This window comes from Pseudorca crassidens, chromosome 3, assembly GCF_039906515.1.
Source record: "Pseudorca crassidens isolate mPseCra1 chromosome 3, mPseCra1.hap1, whole genome shotgun sequence".
NCBI lineage: Eukaryota > Metazoa > Chordata > Mammalia > Artiodactyla > Delphinidae > Pseudorca > Pseudorca crassidens.
The window spans coordinates 127312223-127335221 of NC_090298.1; the positions used below are offsets into that span (position 1 = coordinate 127312223).

The 22999-nt window shown below is 41.2% G+C and overlaps 1 protein-coding gene across 1 annotated transcript in view; it reads right to left on the reverse strand.

Annotated features, from left to right (window-relative positions):
* Nucleotides 1–534: 534 nt before the first annotated feature.
* Nucleotides 535–22999, reverse strand: part of SLC36A2 (solute carrier family 36 member 2) — a 114907-nt gene continuing 92442 nt past the window's right edge. Inside the window, exons 15-20 of the mRNA XM_067732325.1 lie at nt 19697–19781; nt 18547–18765; nt 15986–16084; nt 15444–15610; nt 4476–4645; nt 535–1482 (exon numbers count right to left, since the gene is read on the reverse strand). Of these exons, the coding sequence (XP_067588426.1) occupies nt 1214–1482; nt 4476–4645; nt 15444–15610; nt 15986–16084; nt 18547–18765; nt 19697–19781 (1009 nt within the window). The 3' untranslated portion in view covers nt 535–1213. The remainder of the gene's footprint in view (nt 1483–4475; nt 4646–15443; nt 15611–15985; nt 16085–18546; nt 18766–19696; nt 19782–22999) is intronic.

Here is a 22999-nt window from a genome sequence, read left to right on the forward strand (position 1 = left end):
TTGGATATTTGTTTCCAACATAAATAATGCATAAATTTTTGCAAACATAAAAGATTCTTAGGATAAACTCCCAGAAGTGAAATTGGGTCAGAGGGCTATGCATTTTAAAACTTATGTATTATAAAAATTGTCCTTCAGAAAAGCCATAAAAATGTGTTCTGCCATCTGCAGAGTATAAGATTGTTTTTCCAAACCCTTACCAAAACTAAGTATTATTTTTAAAAAGGTCAGTAGTCCTTGCACATGATGAAATCCTTTCCCTCACACAAACTGCTCATCCCCTTTAGCCTAAATCAGCTCTAAGTGGCCTTAAGATATCCGAGAAGGTGAGGGTCGGGTGGGGGGAGAGAGAAGAAGAAAGAGACAGAGAGGTGATGTCCTTCTCAGTAGGGAGGTCACCATAATGAAAGATTGCTAAGAAATATTTTTTTATCCCTTAACCTACTTCTGGTATGCCTGTGTCTCCAGGGCAACAGGGTAACTTGCTGACAGAAAACACTTCGACTTTTACACATGTGTTAAAGGATAAATTCATTTCTTTTCTTTTCTTTTTTTTTTCACTTTCAGAATGTCAGAGCTGGAAGAGTCTGTAACAGCCAATTAATCCAATCCTTCAATTCATAGAATGGGAAAGTGAGATGGACAGGGAGAGAAACTTGCCAAAGATCCCATAGGATAAAAATTAAAAAAAAAAAAAAAGATGCCATAGGAAATCAGTGTCAGAGCTATTGGTTAGAAAAATTACTGCTAAGTACTATTTTTGTTCTGTGACTCTTCCACTTAGAACCATACCTAAATAGAAACTCCTCTTTCCCCAATATACACTTTTCTAAACCTGATGCTTTAAGGGTAGTTACTGCAGAATACAGAAAACAACTCCTTTTGCATTTATATTTTTGCTTGGTCTCTGTTTCCAGGGATATCATGGGCAAATGGCATCCTTTTTCCCATTAAATGAGGCTGATAATACAAACGGTTGAATGTGCTTTTGGTTCGGAGGTACAAAAGGCCTCCAGAGAAATCCAAAAACCAGAAAAGACATAGCCTGAGAGGTATCAGTACTGACTTGTGTCACCTATGTTTCTCTTGGAAAGATAAAGAAGCCACTAATTAATATAGAGATGTTGGGGTTTGATGAATGTATATAACATCCACAATAGAAGTCAAATTGGGGATGGGAGTAAGGGAGAACTATCAGAATAAAAATAGATAATTATGCATAGACAGCTGTGGAGTTGGCTATGGAATAGTTGATGGGTTGGATCAACTCACAGAGGGCTTGGTATGTTCCAAATACACACCCCAAAAGGCCCAGGATGCTGATCATGATGTCCTTTGCAATGGTGACACAGCTCATGTCTTCAGGGTAAAAGGTGATGAGCTCCAGGAGGGGCGGGATGATGAGGGCCAGGGCACTGCTGCTCACAGAGCCCACCAGGGAGATGACCAGGTCCAGGCGGGGGATGAGGATGGCTGAGACACCTGCGGGGAAAAAGGAAGTTTAGAATTGCTGAACGTTCCTGCAGAAAGGGAGCCCAGAAACAAATCATTTCTTTGGAGACTTGTGTAATTCTACAGGTGCCTGACAGACCACTGAAGAGGTGGGAAAGGAGCCCATTGTGAACTGGAGCAGAACAGGCACGGTGGCTCTGGACTCCCACCTCTGTTTTAGCTGCCAAAACATGCTCTCCTTTTATGTTTTATCTATTGGGTTTTTCACATATAATATTTATTGAAAAGGATCCTCTACCACCTATCTATTATAACCTTGTCATCACAGAGCTGGGGAAATCTAGAGCTCTAGAGGGAATGGGTTGTGCCCAAGGTCACACAGAGCTGAGATGAGAAGCCACTGAAATGTCCAATCTAAGGCCCTTTCCACCCTACTAGTTTGCCTCTAATGTACGTGAAAGAACTTGATATACAGTAGGTGCTTGATAAATGCTTGACTCTTGCCCAGGCACTGCATCTACAGTGAATTTGTACTAATCTACACAATATAGTCGCTGTCTAGAAGCAAGGATGGATAAACAATGAGAGATGGCTCTGCTGCTCTCAGACTCTCAACCACTGGTTTTCCTACTCTTAGAAGGAAACTGGTAATTAAGGAGGATATAAAACATGCAGACAGCATTAGGCGGCTCACTCACCATCTCTTCTCTTCCATAGACACTCTTAGATTTCCACCTTTTATACACACAATGAACATGTATCATGGATTTTCAAGGGGAGTCCAATTTTGATAATATTTGAATGAATAAACATATAAATTATGTGACTTAACTTTATACAGCCATATGATTTTCCTATGAATAAATTAGGGAAAACCAGCTCTGGAAAGCACTCAGACTAGCTTTCTGGGTCTTGAAGAAAACATCACCTCTTTCTGAAATCGCTCCAGCACATCTAATCAGAGAACAAGAGAGACTCATAGACTCTCATGGTTGAGAATCCATCACCTCTCTGATGGGATGATCCTCGTCCACAGCTTTCCTTTATCAGATATTTAATAAATTGCTTACTGGAGGAAGTACAGAGAAAATTCAGTGTCTGTTCTTTAGGAGAGCTCATGCAGGCAGGGCAGAGAGAAGATATGCTCAAGGAAAGCTACAATGCATGGTGGACTGGAGGAGTGCTCTAGAAGGGTCAGATCTGGTCATGCTAACCCATTGCTGTGGGCCCTTCCCCACTGCCTGATCTCCTTAGCACAAGGTCCCTTAGGACTTGGGCCCTGCCAAATCCTCTGGCTTTGCGTCTTATCACTACTTATGCTTTCAGTTCTCCAGAGAGGCTGTATGTAAGTACTTGCCTCCAATCTGTGCAGAGTCTGCTCACTGCACATGGTACATTCTCCACTGCTCCACCTGCCTCCTAATTATCTTTTAGGTCTTAACTGAAATATCACTCCAGTGGCGAGGACTTCCTGACCTGGCCCAGGCTAAGTTATAGGACCTTCTCAGGTGCTCTTAGGGTAGCCTCTTCTTACAGTCTTAACTATCCTCTGGTACATCACTGTGTACCATCTTAACATTCATCACAGTGTGCTATAATTATTTGCCTGCATATATTTCCCACTCAAACTATAAGCCTCATGGGGGCAGGAGCCATGTCTTTTTCATGATTCGTTATTGTATCCGTAGCACCTAGCACAATGTCAGGCACATAGTAGGTGTTCAACAAATGATTACTGAATGAAGGATAACAGAATTGACAGATGAATAAAAGAGGAAGAAGTGGTCATTCAGCACAGAACAGAAGCAGGACATGTCATTGAAAGTCAGCTGTCTCTAGTGATGCCCTTTCCCTGATACCAAGTGGCCTGAACTACTCAGTGTTTCTCTTCAATGTACACCCTTCCTATTGGGAATGATCTCAAAACAATGTATTTACAGGTTCCTGATGTCTTGGTACAGACTGGGAACTCTCTGTAACAACAAGTTGGCCTAACAACACCTTAGGCCAAGCTGTTTCTGCTTATAGAACTCCAGTTATGTGGAGTATAGCATCTGGTAGTATATTGTTCTGCTGGTCTGCTCCAAGATTTACACACTTTCTCCTGACCCTGAACTGAGATGGGATTCCCTCAACTGTAAACACTGACTCCTGGAGACTTTAAGATGAAAACTGCCCTCTCTCTTGCACAATAATCCCACAGGTGTTTGAGAACAGATACAGAATTTCCCCATGCCTTTGCTTCTCCAGGCAAAACCTCCATAGTTCTTTCCCTCATTCTTCATGGGACACCTGTTTTGATCTTCTTTCTCTGAACATGCTTCAGAGAAAGAGTTCCCCAGCCCTGTTCACAATGTTTCCCAAACATCTACAATGGCACCTGATGTAGAATGAATGAGGTAATGAATGGATGAATGAATGGAAGGAAGCAGGAAGGAAGGAAGAAAGGGAGGGATGGAGGAAGGGAGGAGAAAATGACTTCCAAGACTGTAACAAATCAGCCCCTTGGGGGTTTTCTCTATAGTTAAATGCCACTTTAAGGAGACTTGACCTTAATTTATGATAGGAAGGAATATGGCACAATGGAAAACACAGACTTTGGTGCTACACAACCTGCATTCAAATCCCAGCTCTGTCGCTTAGCAGCTGTTTATGATGTTAGCATGTTACTTAATTTCCTGGGTCATAGTCCCTTCAATTGGTCATATTACATAGTTAGGCTGTCATGAGTCTTAGATAACGTCAGTGCTGTGCCTGACATATAGGAGGCATATAGGAATGAATAAATGACGCTTCTATCTCCCTCAAACCAGTCAATGTATTCTTTCTATGTGTAGACAGTAGAGATTACTATAACATTTACTATGTGACAGTTCTGTTAAGCCCATTTTTCAGTTGGAAAGTTGCGGTTCCGGAAAGTGAAATATCTTGCTTGGCTAGTGGCCGAGCCAGTGATGGGGGTAGCTGTCAATGTGGCTCCCGACCACAGCTTTGGGCAAAGAGAGCCCTTTTATCTTACTCACAGGTCAGACAGACCAAGGCCGTGCGGACAGACAGGTCTGCAAACAGCACCCAGCTCTCTGACGCCTGGGAGATGACGACGGGGATGATGATCTCAGCTGGCACGTGGAACTGGAGGGCATAAGTGAAGAAGATGCCGATGGAGTACATCAGCTTGACCGACTGGTACAACCTGCAGAGAGAGGGACAGCATGTGAAATTCGACGTGGCTCCTGGGCAGGGCCGCACAGGACTCATCCACTGCTTGGAAGCTGGGACTAGTTGAGTTATAGAATTGCCTAACTTCCACTGACTCAGCCTGACCCGCCACCAGAGCCACCTGGGAAGCTTATTAAAAGTGTACATTCTTGGAGATTCTCGTTCAATAGGCCTGTGGCTCAGGAATCTGTGCCTTTCTTTTTTTTTTTTTCTTTTACTTTTTAAAAAAGGTATACCTGTATGGAGTAAAATTCACAGTACAAAGGTCATACCAGGACTCCCTCCCACCTTTGATTCCCAATCTCCAGTTCCTCTCTCCATAGGCAACTCTTCAAACAATTTTCTTGAAGCCCTTCCAGAAATAGTGTAGATACAAACTTACACAGAATGTAGGTGTATACACACACACACACACACACACACACACACACAGAAGCATCGTCTACACACCATTGATCTCTGTTTTTAGTCATTAAATATTTCTTAGAGATTGTTCCCTATCAGTACACATAGATACATAGATCTGGCTCTTCTATTTAATAGCTGCCTGATATTCCAATTGCACGGATATACCATAATTTTTTAACCAGTCTCCAATTAATGGATATTTAGCTTATTCCTAGTCTTTTGCCAGTAAACAATGCAGTAAAGAATATGCTTGTACATCCGCCCATGCACATACAGTATACGACCCCAGAAGTAAAAATGTTGGGTAAAAGTATATGTGATTTAACATTTTGATAGCTCTCAGAAAAGGGTACTGTCATACAGTGCTGTAAATTAGTGCAGCCACTGTGGAAAACAGTATGGACGTTCCTCAAAAAACTAAAAACAAAACTACCATATGACCCAGCAGTTCTACTCCTGGGTATATAACTGAAAAAAAAAATTGAAACACTAATTCAAAAAGATACATGTACCCCCATGTTCAATGCAGTGTGTATATACATATATATATATGTATGTTACACACACACACACACAGATACACACAATGGAATACTACTCAGCCCTAAACAAGAATGAAAATTTGCCATTTGCAAAAACATGGATGGACTTGGAGGGTATTATGTTAAGTGAAATAAGTCAGACAGAGAAAGATAAATACTGTATGATGTCACTTATATATGGAATCTAAAAAATAAAACAAACTAATGAATATAACAAAAAGAAGCACATTCACAGATATAGAGAACCAACTAGTGATTACCAGTGGGGAGAGGGATGGGGGAGGGGCAAGATAGGGGTAGGGGATTAAGAGATACAAACTACTGTGTATAAAATAAATGAGCTACAGGATATATTGTACAACACAGAGAATATAGCCAATATTTTATAACTAAATGGAATATAATCTTTGAAAATTGTGAATCACTATGTTGTACACTTGAAACTTATATAACATTATGCATCAACTATACCTCAATAAAAAGAAATAAAATAAAAAATAAAAGTTTGGGAGGCTTCCGGGAAGATGGCGGAAGAGTAAGACGCGGAGATCACCTTCCTCCCCACAGTTACACCAGAAATACATCTACACGTGGAACAACTCCTACAGAACACCTACTGAATGCTGGCAGAAGACCTCAGACCTCCCAAAAGGCAAGAAACCCCCCACGTACCTGGGTAGGGCAAAAGAAAAAAGAATAAACAGAGACAAAAGGATAAGAACGGGCCCTGCACCAGTGGGAGGGAGCTGTGAAGGAGGAAACGTTTCCATACACTAGGAGCCCCTTCGCGGGCCGAGACTGCGGGTGGCGGAGGGGGAAAGCTTCGGAGCCACGGAGGAGAGCGCAGCAACAGGGGTGTGGAGGGAAAAGCGGAGAGATTCCCGCACAGAGGATCGGTGCCAACCGGCACTCACCAGCCCGAGAGGCTTGTCTGCTCACCCGCCGGGTTGGGCGGGGCTGGGAGCTGAGGCTCCGTCTTCAGAAGGAGCGCCGGGAGAGGACTGGCGGCTTGAGCACAACCTGCAGGGGGTTAGTGCGCCACGGCTGGCCGGGAGGTAGTACGGGGAAAAGTCTGGACCTGCCGAAGAGGCAAGAGACTTTTCCTTCCCTCTTTGTTTCCTGGTGCGCGAGGAGAGGGGATTAAGAGCGCTGCTTAAAGGAGCTCCAGAGACTGGCGCAAGCCGTGGCTAAAAGCGCGGACCCCAGAGACAGGCATGAGACGCTAAGGCTGCTGCTGCCGCCACCAGGAAGCCTGTGTGCGAGCACAGGTCACTATCCACACCTCCCCTCCCAGGAACCTGTGCAGCCCGCCACTAACAGGGTCCCGGGATCCAGGGACAACTTCCCCGGGAGAACGCACGGCGCGCCTCAGGCTGGTGCAACGTCATGCCGGCCTCTGCCGCCACAGGCTCGCCCTGCACTCCGTGCCCCTCCCTCCCCCCGGCCTGAGTGAGCCAGGGCCCCCTAATCAGCGGCTCCTTTAACCCCGTCCTGTCTGAGCGAAGAACAGACGCCCTCCGGCTACCTACACGCAGAGGCGGGGCCAAATCCAAAGCTGAGCCACTGGGAGCTGTGAGAACAAAGAAGAGAAAGGGAAATCCCTCCCAGCAGCCTCAGAAGCAGCGGATTAAAGCTCCACAATCAATTTGATGTACCCTGCATCTGTGGAATACATGAATAGACAATGAATCATCCCAAATTAAGGAGGTGGACTTTGAGAGCAAGATTTATGATTTTTTCCCCTTTTCCTTTTTTTGTGAGTGTGTATGTGTATGCTTCTGTGTGAGATTTTGTCTGTATAGCTTTGCTTCCACCATTTGTCCTACGGCTGTATCGGTCCATTGTTTTTTGTTGTTGTTTTTGTTTTTCTCTTAATAATAATTTTTTTATTTTAATAACTTTATTATATTTTCTTACTTTATTTTATTTTACTTTATCTTCTTTCATTTTTCCTTCCTTCCCTCCTTCCTTCCTTACTGCCTCCCTGCCTCCCTCCCTCCTTCCTTCCTTCCTTCCTTTCTTTCTTTCTTTCTTTCTACTTCTACTAATTCTTTCTTTCTACTTTTTCTCCCTTTTATTCTGAGCCGTGTGGATGAAAGGCTCTTGGTGCTGCAGCCAGTAGTCAGTGCTGTGCCTCTGAGGTGGGAGAGCCAACTTCAGGACACTGGTCCACAAGAGACCTCCCAGCTCCACATAATATCAAATGGCGAAAATCTCCCAGAGATCTCCATCTCAACACCAGCACCCAGCTTCACTCAACGACCAGCAAGCTACAGTGCTGAACATCCTATGCCAAACAACTAGCAAGACAGGAACACAACCCCACCCATTAGCAGAGAGGCTGCCCAAAATCATAATAAGTCCACAGACACCCCAAAACACACCACCAGACATGGACCTGCCCACCAGAAAGACAAGATCCAGCCTCATCCGCCAGAACACAGGCACTAGTCCCCTCCACCAGGAAGCCTACACAACCCACTGAACCAACCTTAGCCACTGGGACAGACACCAAAAACAACGGGAACTACGAACCTGCAGCCTGCAAAAAGGAGACCCCAAACACAGTAAGATAAGCAAAATGAGAAGACAGAAAAACACACAGCAGATGAAGGAGCAAGGTAAAAAGCCACCAGACCTAACAAATGAAGAGGAAATAGGCAGTCTACCTGAAAAAGAATTCAGAATAATGATAGTAAAGATGATCCAAAATCTTGGAAACAGAATGGACAAAATGCAAGAAATATTTAACAAGGACCTAGAAGAACAAAGAGGAAACAAACAATGATGAACAACACAATAAATGAAATGAAAAATACTCTAGATGGGATCAATAGCAGAATAACTGAGGCAGAAGAACGGATAAGTGACCTGGAAGATAAAATACTGGAAATAACTACTGCAGAGCAGAATAAAGAAAAAAGAATGAAAAGAACTGAGGACACTCTCAGAGACCTCTGGGACAACATTAAACACACCAACATTCGAATTATAGGGGTTCCAGAAGAAGAAGAGAAAAAGAAAGGGACTGAGAAAATATTTGAAGAGATTATAGTTGAAAACTTCCCTAATATGGGAAAGGAAATAGTTAATCAAGTCCAGGAAGCACAGAGAGTCCCATACAGGATAAATCCAAGGAGAAATACGCCAAGACACATATTAATCAAACTGTCAAAAATTAAATACAAAGAAAACATATTAAAAGCAGCAAGGGAAAAACAACAAATAACACACAAGGGAATCCCCATAAGGTTAACAGCTGATCTTTCAGCAGAAACTCTGCAAGCCAGAAGGGACTGGCAGGACATATTTAAAGTGATGACAGAGAAAAACCTGCAACCAAGATTACTCTACCCAGCAAGGATCTCAGATTTGATGGAGAAATTAAAACCTTTAGAGACAAGCAAAAGCTGAGAGAGTTCAGCACCACCAAACCAGTTTTACAACAACTGCTAAAGGATCTTTCTCTAGGCAAGAAACACAAGAGAAGGAAAAGACCTACAATAAGGAACCCAAAACAATTAAGGAAATGGGAATAGGAAGATACATATCGATAATTACCTTAAATGTAAATGGACTAAATGCTCCCTCCAAAAGACACAGACTGGCTGAATGGATACAAAAACAAGACCCATATATTTGCTGTCTACAAGAGACCCACTTCAGACCTAGAGACACATACAGACTGAAAGTAAGGGGATGGAAAAAGACATTTCATGCAAATGGAAACCAAAAGAAAGCTGGAGTAGCAATTCTCATATCAGACAAAATAGACTTTAAAATAAAGACTATTACAAGAGACAAAGAAGGACACTACATCATGATCAAGGGATCGATCCAAGAAGAAGATATAACAATTGTAAATATTTATGCACCCTACATAGGAGCACCTCAATACATAAGGCAAATACTAACAGCCATAAAAGGGGAAATCGACAGTAACACATTCATAGTAGGGGACTTTAACACCCCACTTTCACCAATGGACAGATCATCCAAAATGAAAATAATTAAGGAAACACAAGCTTTAAATTATACATTAAACAAGATGGACTTAACTGATATTTATAGGACATTCCATCCAAAAACAACAGAATACACATCTTTCTCTAGTGCTCATGGAACATTCTCCAGGATCATATCTTGGGTCACAAATCAAGCCTTGGTAAATTTAAGAAAATTGAAATTGTATCAAGTATCTTTTCTGACCACAATGCTATGAGACTAGATATCAATTACAGGAAAAGATCTGTAAAAAATACAAACACATGGAGGCTAAACAATACACTACTTAATAACGAAGTGATCACTGAAGAGATCAAAGAGGAAATTAAAAAATACCTAGAAACAAATGACAATGGATACACGACGACCCAAAATCTATGGGATGCAGCAAAAGCAGTTCTAAGAGGGAAGTTTATAGCAATACAGTCCTACCTTAAGAAACAGGAAACATCTCACATAAACAACCTAACCTTGCACCTAAAGCAATTAGAGAAAGAAGAACAAAAAAAACCCAAAGTTAGCAGAAGGAAAGAAATCATAAAATCTTTATCAGAAATAAATGGAAAAGAAATGAAGGAAATGATAGCAAAGATCAATAAAAGTAAAAGCTGGTTCTTTGAGAAGATAAACAAAATTGATAAACCATTAGCCAGACTCATCAAGAAAAAAAAGGAGAAGACTGAAATCAGTAGAATTAGAAACGAAAAAGGAGAAGTAACAACTGACACTGCAGAAATACAAAAGATCATGAGAGATTACTACAAGAAACGCTATGCCAATAAAATGGACAACCTGGAAGAAATGGACAAATTCTTAGAAATGCACAAGCTGCCAAGACTGAATCAGGAAGAAATAGAAAATATGGACAGACCAATCACAAGCACTGAAATTGAAACTGTGATTAAAAATCTTCCAACAAACAAAAGCCCAGGACCAGATGGCTTCACAGGCGAATTCTATCAAACATTTAGAGAAGAGCTAACACCTATCCTTCTCAAACTCTTCCAAAATATAGCAGAGGGAAGAACACTCCCAAACTCATTTTACGAGGCCACCATCACCCTGATACCAAAACCAGACAAGGATGTCACAAAGAAAGAAAACTACAGGCCAATATCACTGATGAACATATGCAAAAATCCTCAACAAAATACTAGCAAACAGAATCCAACAGCACATTAAGCGGATCATACACCATGATCAAGTGGAGTTTATTCCAGGAATGCAAGGATTCTTCAATATACGCAAATCAATCAACGTGATATACCATATTAACAAATTGAAGGAGAAAAACCATATGATCATCTCAATAGATGCAGAGAAAGCTTTCGATAAAATTCAACACCCATTTATGATAAAAACCCTGCAGAAAGTAGGCATAGAGGGAACTTTCCTCAACATAATAATGGCCATATATGACAAACCCACAGCCAACATCGTCCTCAATGGTGAAAAACTGAAAGCATTTCCACTAAGATCAGGAATAAGACAAGGTTGCCCACTCTCACCACTCTTATTCAACATAGTTTTGGAAGTTTTAGCCACAGCAATCAGAGAAGAAAAGGAAGTAAAAGGAATCCAAATCAGAAAAGAAGTAAAGCTGTCACTGTTTGCAGATGACATGATACTATACATAGAGAATCCTAAAGATGCTATCAGAAAACTACTAGAGCTAAACTACTAGAGCTAATCAATAAAGTAGCAAGATACAAAATTAATGCACAGAAATCTCTGGCATTCCTATACACTAATGATGAAAAATCTGAAAGTGAAATCAAGAAAACACTCCCATTTACCATTGCAACAAAAAGAATAAAATATCTAGGAATAAACCTACCTAAGGAGACAAAAGACCTGTATGCAGAAAATTATAAGACACTGATGAAAGAAATTAAAGATGATACAAATAGATGGAGAGATATACCATGTTCTTGGATTGGAAGAAACAACATTGTGAAAATGACTCTACTACCCAAAGCAATCTACAGATTCAATGCAATCCCTATCAAACTATCACTGGCATTTTTCACAGAACTAGAACAGAAAATTTCACAATTTGTATGGAAACACAAAAGACCCTGAATAGCCAAAGCAATCTTGAGAATGAAAAACGGAGCTGGAGGAATCAGGCTCCCTGACTTCAGACTATACTACAAAGCTACAGTAATCAAGACAGTATGATACTGGCACAAAAACAGAAAGATAGATCAATGGAACAGGATAGAAATCCCAGAGATAAACCCACGCACATATGGTCACCTTATCTTTGATAAAGGAGGCAGGAATGTACAGTGGAGAAAGGACAGACTCTTCAATAAGTGGTGCTAGGAAAACTGGACAGCTACATGTAAAAGTATGAGATTAGATCACTCCCTAACACCATACACAAAAATAAGCTCAAAATGGATTAAAGACCTAAATGTAAGGCCAGACACTATCAAACTCTTAGAGGAAAACATAGGCAGGACACTCTATGACGTAAATCACAGCAAGATCCTTTTTGACCCACCTCCTAGAGAAATGGAAATAAAAACAAAAATAAACAAATGGAACCTAATGAAACTTCAAAGCTTTTACACAGCAAAGGAAACCATAAACAAGACCAAAAGACAACCCTCAGAATGGGAAAAAATATTTGCAAATGAAGCAACTGACAAAGGATTAATCTCCAAAATTTATAAGCAGCTCATGCAGCTTAATAACAAAAAACAAAAAACCCAATCCAAAAATGGGCAGAAGACCTAAATAGACATTTCTCCAAAGAAGACATACAGACTGCCAACAAACACATGAAAGAAGGCTCAACATCATTAATCATTAGAGAAATGCAAATCAAAACTACAATGAGATATCATCTCACACCAATCAGAATGACCATCATCAAAAAATCTAGAAACAATAAATGCTGGAGAGGGTGTGGAGAAAAGGGAACCCTCTTGCACTGTTGGTGGGAATGTAAATTGATACAACCACTGTGTAGAACAGTATGGAGGTTCCTTAAAAAACTGCAAACAGAACTACCATATGACCCAGCAATCCCACCACTGGGCATATACCCTGAGAAAACCATAATTCAAAGAGAGTCATGTACCAAAATGTTCATTGCAGCTCTATTTACAATAGCCTGGAGATGGAAACAACCTAAGTGTCCATCATCAGATGAATGGATAAAGAAGATGTGGCACATATATACAATGGAATATTACTCAGCCGTAAAAAGAAACGAAATTGTGCTATTTGTAATGAGGTGGATAGACCTAGAGTCTGTCATACAGAGTGAAGTAAGTCAGAAAGAGAGTGACAAATACCGTATGCTAACACATATATGGAATTTAAGAAAAAAAAATGTCATGAAGAACCTAGGGGTAAGACAGGAATAAAGACACAGACCTACTAGAGAATGGACTTGACGATATGGGGAGGGGGAAGGGTAAGCTGTGACAAAGCAAGAGAGAGGCATGGACATATATACACTACCAAACGTAAGGTAGATAGCTAGTGGGAAGCAGCCGCATAGCACAGGGAGATCAGCTCGGTGCTCTGTGACCGCCTGGAGGGGTGGGATAGGGTGGGTGGGAGGGAGGGAGACTCAAGATGGAAGAGATATGGGAACATATGTATATATATAAAACTGATTCATTTTGTTGTAAAGCAGAAACTAACATACCATTGTAAAGCAATTATACTCCAATAAAGATGTTTAAAAAAATTTTTTTGATAGCTCTTGACATATTGCACATTTGTTGTCCCAGCATAATGGAGTGCTTGCTTCCCTCCATCCTTGGCAAAACACAGTGTGTGGGAGGGTGGGAGGGAGGGAGACGCAAGAGGGAAGACATATGGGAACATATGTATATGTATAACTGATTCACTTCGTTATAAAGCAGAAACTAACACACCATTGTAAAACAATTATACCCCAATAAAGATGTTAAAAAAAAAAAAAAAAACACAGTGTGTGAACACATGCTGGTTTGTGCCGTTGTGTTTTGTAAAATTGGCATTGCTATGATTATGAGGAAGACGGAGTAGCTTTTCAAATATATAAAATGTCACTTTCTGAGTTGCATGTGAACTGTTTGCTCAGGCCCATTTCTCCTTGGGTTGTTGGTCTTTCGTTCATTGGGAGGGGATATTTGTTCATTCCTTCTTTAAGGCTCTTCTGGAGAATCTCATCACCAGCCAGGTTCAGAGAAGCTGTGAGGTTCTCACAGCACCCGATGCCCGTTTTTTTCCAGCTGATATCCCAGAAGGAAAGCACCCGCCCTGCCCAAGGTAGCTAGTGGCAGCCCGAATTACCCAGAATAAGAACAGCATATTAGGCTGATATCTTACTCGTGTAAAATAAGTCACCCCTTCAAAGAAATTCCACGTTTATTATCTCATCTAGTCATTACCACAACACAGTGAAGTGGGTGGGACTGGTGACATTTTTCTCATTTTACAGCTTTGGCCTTATGGGAAATGAACGCCCCACCATCCTACTCACTTCCAAAAGACCAAGGCTGCGCGGAGACATAGCAGTGATAATAGCTAACATGCAATGAGCATTTACTGCGTGCCAGACATTTTTCTAAGCATTTTATGTATATTAAGCCAATTCACCCTCACAGTCACTCCCTGAGATAGCATGGCGGTCATTTGCGCTGCTTGCCAAATACCTCCCAGTCTTCCAGACACATGGTAGAATTTCACTTCCCTGCCCCTTGGAGTGAGGCGTGGCCACTTGCTTTGACGGACGAAGTGTGAGCAGAAGAGACATATGTCACTTCCTAGAGAAGCTTTAGCAGCTTCATGGTAAAGGGTATGATTCAATGTGCCCTTTGCCATGGAAACCACCAATGTTTCAGGGAGTGGCTATTCCATCAGTCTAGGTCTTGGAGTGGGGATGGTGCAGAGCTGAGCCCCAGCCATCCCATAACGGACACGTAGCATGAACATACAATTAAGCATTTGTGTGTTCAGCCATTGAGACTTTGGAGTGGTTTATTTTATTACCAGAGCACAACCTATCCTGACTGATACAAATAGGCGAGAGTATTATCCTTATTTTATGGAGGATGGAAATGAGGTCTGCAAGATTAGGTTAGCTTATCCAAGGTCACGTGAGAACCAGGATCAAATCCCATTGCTCAGGTGCAGAATCTGTGCTCTTAAACACTTGGTTCTACTGACTGCTTAGTCATTCTGCCCCCAATACTGCCAGAATAATGACAATAGCTAATACTAGATGAATGCTACGTGCCAGTCCCCAAAACACTTCCTGGATGAATGAATGAATAAGTGAATCAACGACTGAATGCAAGAACTCCAGTCCAAGAACCAAGTGGGGCATAGCAGTGGCAGCTTAGGCCCATTTCTGGAATTGGATCCTGAGTAGCAGTCCACTTGCAGGCCCCTCAGTCATTACTCTGGAGTTATACTTTTTGTTGTTGCTATTTCTGTTTCATAGACACTCTCAGATCATTCCTGTTTGACAGCCTGTGAACCATAGAGTCAGAGAGATTGAGTTTCAAGTTTCAACTTCTCATGAGCAGTGTGAGCTGGGAAAGTTACTTACAGCCTCTCCACATATCAACTTCCTTATCCATTCAATGGAGTTGATAGTAATAATACTAACCCATAGGGCTGTTGAGAGAATTAAATGAGATAATACACAATGCCTGGGTTATTAAACGTACCTGTTATTATAATACTAATACTAGCAGTTAACATTTGTTGCTAATGGTAACTCAGGGGTGCCACATTCTGTTGCCAAGACTCAGACCCTGTGACTCCCCTCCCCTTCCCCCCAACCCCAGATGGGCAGGGACGTACCAGCAATTGGGCAAGTTGAGGGTGATGCTGGCCTGGGTGTTCGACCCAAACTTCATGTAGCCCAGTGTCCCCAGGCAGATGTAGAGGACGATGACAAGGGACATCCCGAAGTACAGAACAAAAGAAAACTGTTGTGGATGCTTCATCTGGTTTTTGAGAGACAGAACCTAGAGATGAAAGGAGGTTGAGAAAGAAAAGGTAGAAAGAAAGCTAGCAGGTTCCCCCACAAGCACAGACATCCTTCACCAGGCAGCCCAGAGTCAGGAAGGGGCCACACCCCCTTTCATCTTCTCCCACATTTTCTACAGCCAGGAGTGCCCCACTCCCTCTGGCCTGATGGTAAATTCTCACTCAGTCTTCAAGGCTTGGTGTGGTGTATGGGGCAGGTGGCACCCTGTAAATGGGTACTGACTTTCCCTTCCACCAGGAGAAGATCATATTCTGCACTTTTCATAAATACTACTATTTAGACACCTAGACCAATGACTGGCTTTCATAGAGAGCACTGGGGACCATTCCCTCAAACCCTACACCCGTCTTACCATACCGACGCCTTCAAACGTGAAGATGGCTGTACCGAAGAACAGCAAGAAAGTCTTCCAGCTTGCCATCAAGGGTAGGTTCCTGGGATCTGGAATCTCCTGAAAGGAAGTAGAAGGGCATTCATTTTGCCAAGGCGGAGAAGTCTCCCCAAATCTGGTAGAGAGCTGGGCTTGCCCGACGTCAACAGAGACAGTGTTAGAAGCACCCATGAGGTATCTACAGCTGAGTCAGCCTTCTCATCTTTTAAACAAGTTACTTATTTTTATTGTGGTAAAATATACATGGCATAAAAGTTACCATTTTAAACACTTTTAAGTGTATAATTCAGTGGCATTAAGAGCCTTCACGTTGTTGTACAACCGTCACCACATTCCATCTCCAGAACTTTATCATCATCCCCAGCCGAAACTCTGCACCCATTAAATAATAACTCCCTATTACCCAGCCCACTGGTAATCCCTATTCGACTTTCTGTCTTTATGAATTTGACTATTCTAGGTACCTCTTACAAGTGAAATCATATAATATTTGTCTTTTTGTGGCTGGCTTATTTCACTAAGCATAATGTCCTCAAGGTTCATCATGTTGTAGCATAAATCAGAATTTCATTCCTTCTTAAGGAATACATTGTATATATTTACATTTTGATTTACCACATCTTTACATGTGGTGAAAATGGAACCCAGGGAGAAGAAGGGAACTGCCCAAGGCCACTCTGCAAGTGAGTGGCACAGCCCAGATAAGAATTCAGGTCTTCTGTTTCCCAGTTCTCTAATACCTCTTTCCCATCACTTCTCTCGGAGCCGTGAAGTCTTCTGGCTGGCACAGTAGCTATCACAGATCTAGAGGGAATGATTATTTTAATAGACTCCTGTGGGAAGAATAATGTCTACATCCTAATCCCTGGAACCTTGAATATGTTACATTACATGGCAAAGGAGAATTAAGTTTTCAGACTGAATTAAGGTAGCTAATCAAGCTAATTTTATTTATTTAGTTCACAGTATTATATATTTTATTTGAGAAGAAATTATTCCTAAGAGATTCATGTCGTCCCTTGAGATAAATGGGAATTTCCAGATATTTCAAATCCAAGTTTGGGAATACAATTGGGAGAGTACGAAAATGATAAAGGGAAAAAAACTCTTGGATATCAGAGTTATCACAAAACTTAAAGGTGAGTTATGTGAATTGTATAGAGTCAAAATCAAAGTAGAAATTCCAAGAAAAATAGAAGAGGCATGTTCTACTTCCACAATCTGACCAAAGACTGGCAACACTGGGCTCAGGCTTTGAGCTCTGCTATCACAGGCACTTCTTAAGCCCTTAGGACAATAGGACCTTTTATAGTTTCTTTTCCAAAGAGCAATTTCAGGCCCCTCTTTAAGTCTTTATTTCTCAGACTAGCTGGAGGAGTTCAGCATGGGTGTGATCACAGCGTACATCACTGAGGCTACTGCACTTGAATGTGAGCTGTGAGCAGCAGCAGAGCTACCGTACACTCCTATGCCTGTACAATAAAATAAGGAGACAACTGAGAGGTGAGATGCATAGGTGGATTATGCTTTATACTTCCCCTGAAGCTAATTTTAAAATAACGAGATTCTCCTGGATTACCTGGGTAGATTCAATGTAATCACAAGAGACTTTAAAAGTGGAAGAGAGAATCGGAAGAGAGAACCAGAGATGGCAGCATGAGAAAGACTTGGCCTGACATTGCTGGTTTTGAAGAGGGAAGTGGGCCATGAGCCAAGGCATGAGGGCAGCTTCTAGAAGCCGGAAAAAGCAAAGAAACAGATTCTCCCCACAAGCCTCCAGAAAGAAATGCAGTCCTGCCCAGTGAGACTTCCAGAACTCTGAGATAATTTTGTGCTGTTTGAAGTCACCAGATTTATGGTAATTTGTCACAGCAGGAAACTAATACAACCCCAGAGACTTTCAAAGAAATGAAACTATAATGGTGAAATTTCAGGGCCTGTAATGATAGCAAAGCATGGGCTTGGGAGGCAAAATGACTGTAATTAGTGGAAAAATTACTTTCTGTTTATCAGTTTTCTTGTCTGTGGACTGAGGATAAAGTAGTATTACTTCCAAAATAGCATCATTGTGAAGACTTAATCTATGTAAAGAATTTGGCACAAAGTAAATCGAATTCCTTTATCATCCATGTATCCCTTGTCAGCCTATCACTGCTACAATTTTGGTTGGTTATTTGATTGAGACTTATTACCCCAAGTGATTGTAACCTCCATGAAAGCAGACACCTCATCAATTTTACTTACTACTGAATCCCCACCCCTTGCACAATGCCTGGGTCATAGAAGCTATCAATAACTATTTGTTGAATGACCCATTGTCCAGTGTGACGATAATGATGATGATGGTGACTAGCTTTTATAGCTTGACGGGCAGGTGTTCACGGACATCATTTTGGCAGGGGCTGCTCAGAGCAGGAGGTTACCTTCCTCACTCTCATCTGCCCATGACAACAGTGACCCTCCCCAAGGGTCTCAGAAGCCCTGGACACTGACCCCCTTCTGTGGTAGTTTTGGGCACAGACCTGCACAATATACTCAAAGATCAGAGTCATGCTCCACAGGGTGGTGATACTGGCCAGTGTTGAGAAGACGGACAGCACCCTGAGGTTCTGGATAAACACCAGTAGGATCAGAAAGGGCAGGATTGCCAGCATGTAGAAACGAATGTCCAGGGTGGGGGTCAGCACCAGGATCTTCCTGGGTTGGCAGGTGTTGGAGGTCACGTAGGCTTCTTCCACCATCTGATGTGGAACACAAGGAAGGGCAGTGTAGTTAGAGGGCCACATTAACACAGGATGCCATTAAGTTTCAATTTCAGATAATTAACAGATAACACTTTAGTAAAAGTATGTCCCAAATATTACATAAGGACATACCTGTAGTAAAAAAAAAATATGCTGCTTATCTGAAATTCCAATTTAACTGGGTGTCATATATTTTTATTTGCCAAATCTGGTAACCCTAAACCGTAGTACCCATGACTGTGACAACCAGAAACCCTTAGAATCATCAAATCTCAAGCCTGAAGGGTCCTTTTGTTATCTAGCCAAGCTCTTCTTCCGTACCAAATGGTTTTCTTTTAAACATCCAGAGAATAGGAATTGATTACACAGGAATATCTTCTTCAACTTTAGATAGCCCTAAAAGTTAGAAAGTTCTGAATAGTGAGCAAAATCTGTCTGCTTGAATATTCCATCTATAATGCCCTTCATAGTTCTGGCTGTTTGAGTGCACAAAAACAAGTATGCTTCCTTTATTCCATGAAACCAAGAAAGAATGCTGTGATTGATTTATAATGCCTGTTAGGAATGCAATGAAGGCAATGTTGCAACTTGTTTGCCTTAATTTAAGTCGTCTACATGACAACCTTGAGCTGCCTAAAGAAAAGCTCACCAACACTTTTCAGGCTAAAAATTCTCAATTATTTCTGATTGGACAGGATTGCAAGCCTCTCTTTCCGTCCTGGTTACACTCCTCAGATGTTGCTTCGGCTTCCCTATGATCCGTTTAAAGAGTGATTCCCAGGACTGAAAGAACTCCCAAGTGTAGTCTGACTAGGGAGTAGAAATGAAGCCCTCTCTTCCCATGATCCAAAAACTATAATTTTGCTAATGCAACCCTAGCAGCAGGAGGTCTGCTTTCCCCCCCTCTGCCCAGAAGGGGCCTCTTTACCTGTTGTAAATTGTCTGCCATAAACATAAAATAAACACTGCAGAAGCCCAATTGGGTGATGATTAATAAAAAGCTGACAGTGTACCTGAGAAGGAAAACAAGAGGCAGACAGAGGGAGAAACAAATTATTTTTAAATGCATTTTTTGAGACAATTATTTCTTTTACTATTTTTAGTATTTCCTCATTTTTTAATTTTGAAAAATTTGAAGTCCACAGTAAAAGTTGAAAGACTAGTATAATTAACATCCATATACTCTTTAACTAGATATACTGATTGCTAAAATTTAGCCCTAACTGCATTAAATATGTATGGATGAATGTGTTTATCCATACACACACACACACACACACACACACACACGTGCATTTTTTCAGAACTACTTGAAAATTAATTGCAGATATTATAACACGTCAACCCTAAAGACCATAACATAGTCCTCCCTTAGGACTATGATGTCCAGAAAATCAACTTCAATATACTCAGATATATAGTCTATATTTTAAATAACCCAATTCTCTCCAAAGTATCTTTTATAGCTGTTTTAAAACTTTTTTTGATTCAGAATCTAATCACGCTTCATATATGGCATTCGGCTATGTTTGTTTAGTATTTTTTTTCAGGTAGAGCTGCCCTGTACATATACACCTTTTTTGTTTCCCGTGGCATTGGCTTTTTGAGAAGAGTCTAAGCCATCTGTCTTGTAGAATGTCCCACATCGTGGACTTAAGTGACTGTTTCCTCATGATTCAGAGAAGCAAGCACACACATAGGTGATACTGTGTACTTGTGTGTCATCACATTGGGAGGCACAGGATGTCCACTGTGATGGCGAATGCTAGGCCTCTCTATTGAAAGTGTACATTTCCTACGTTGCAACCTGGAGGGAAAAACTTTGAGATGCCACGAATAGCCTATCCTCCTCAACCCAAGGGTTTTAACATTCATTGACGATCCTTGCTGAATCAGTTATTTCACTGGTGGTCGCAAGGTGGTGATTTTCTAGTTCTGTCATTTCATCTAAGTTTATTAGCTAACGTCTAAGAAAGATATATTCTCCTTTCCTCTTTTTTTATCATAGGAAATTCAATTAATTATTCTCTATTTAATATATTAAACTCTGTTATTGTCGTTATTCTTTTGGATTCTTAAATTGTCCCGTATTTGGAGATGCATTTATTTATTTACTTTAATAAATTTATTAATTTTATTTATTTATTTTTCACTGCGTTAGGTCTTCCTTGCTGTGAGCGGGCTTTCTCTAGTTGCGGTGCGCAGGCTTCTCATTGCGGTGGCTTCTCTTGTTGTGGAGCACGGGCTCTAGGCGTGTGGGCTCAGTAGTTGCGGTGCATGGGCTTAGTTGCTCCGCGGCATGTGGGATTCTCCCGGACCAGGGCTTGAACCCATGTCCCCTGCATTGGCAGGCAGATTCTTAAACACTGCGCCACCAGGGAAGCCCTGCATTTATTTTTTAAGAGAAAAAAATATGTTCCTCTACTTAGGTTCTAAGGTTTAGATCCATGTTTTTCAAGACTGGGTTGTAGTAACCATTGCATCAGAATCATCTGAGGTTTATGGTAAGAATACAGAGTCCTGGCTCTCATATCAGCCTATTGAGTCAGAAGCTTGGCAGTGTCATGTGAGACTTCAGAATAAGGATGTTTTTTCTCTTTATTGTTGAGATTTTCAAACATACATGAAAACAATGATAATAATTCAATGACTCCTCGTGTGCTCATCCCAGGTTCAACAATTAACTTTTTGCCAATCCTCTTCCATCTATTCCTTCACCCCCACTGCACACAAGCTTATTTTGTTGGTGTATTTGAAGCGAACTGGAGATGTCAAGTCATTCCACCTGTAAATAATTCAGTATGCAGCTTTAATGGGCTAGAATTTAAATAAAATATAACCATCATGTCCTTAATCACCCCTTACAAAACTAACAATAATTTCTTATGTCACTTAATATTCCATCCATAGTCAGATTTTTCCAATTTTTTCAAAAATGTCTATTTCACAGTTGGTTTCTAAACAAGTCTATTCATTGCATTTTGTAATTAAGTCTCAAGTTTTTTAATCTGCTATATTCTCCTTGCCTTATTTATTTTTTCCCTTGCAACTTTAATTTTTTTGGTTGGTGTTGAAGATACCAGAAAATTGCCCTGTAGTATGTTTCACTTTCTAGATTCAGATGATGAATTCATAATGTCGTTTATCTTGTTCTTCTATCCCCTGTGTTTCCTGTAAACTGATATTAGATCTAGTGGTTTGATAAGACTGAGGTTCTTCATTTATCTTTCTGGCAAGGGTATTTCAGAGGTGGTTCTCTGTACTCCCTACTGTATCCTATTATAAGACACATCATGTCCACTTGTCCCATGTCTAGACATGAGTCGATGACTACATGGGGTCAGGTGATGCCAGTGTATTCTTGCTTTATAGTTTTCCAATGACCTTTCACAATGAGCATCAATTGATGACTGTTGCTTATGTGGAATAGGTAATTTTTAATCAAACTCCCCAGGTATTTCTTAGCATACTAAAAATTACAAATCATTCGTTTAAATAAAATAGTTTCCCAATTCTTTCTCAGCTGCTGGGTCTCCAGAGAAATGGCACAGTATAGTGGATGAGAGCTGAATGTTCTGGATTTCAGTCCTTGCTCTGATCCCTGGGTAACTTGAGCAGCCTTACTGTTCTATCTGGTCTTCATTTTCCTCTACTTGAATAGGCATGGATATAGTGATCTCCAAGGAGCCTTCCTGCCTGAAAGTTTTATTCAGGGTGTCATCAGAAGCTGATAAATCTTCGTGAGAAAGGATGGACAATTGCGAGATCTCTATTATTACTGCCCCGTGCCTTTCCTGTCTGACAATCAGAGTGACTCTTGATTGGGAGATCAGTGACCTACTGACATTCCCAAGAGAGGAGCTGCAGGAAGGATTTTGGCAGGTGAGGGACTAACTCCTGAGGGGCTCTGCTGGGAAAGGCTAACATGTTAGGTGCTTGGTCAAAACTCTGCTTCACCAGTATCTATACCTGTGACCTTGGACACATTATTCTGTCTCTGTGAGCCTTTATCACCATATTTCCTCCCAATAAAGATATACCTGCCTACCTCACAAGGTCATAGAGATGATCAGAGGAGATCAGACAGAGAAGAGCATTCTGTACACCATAAACTTTTTATCCAGCGAGGGTTACAACCTAAATGTTCACCATTAGGGGAAGGACTAAATAAAACCACAGGATCGGGCTTCCCTGGTGGCGCAGTGGTTGGGGGTCCGCCTGCCGATGTGGG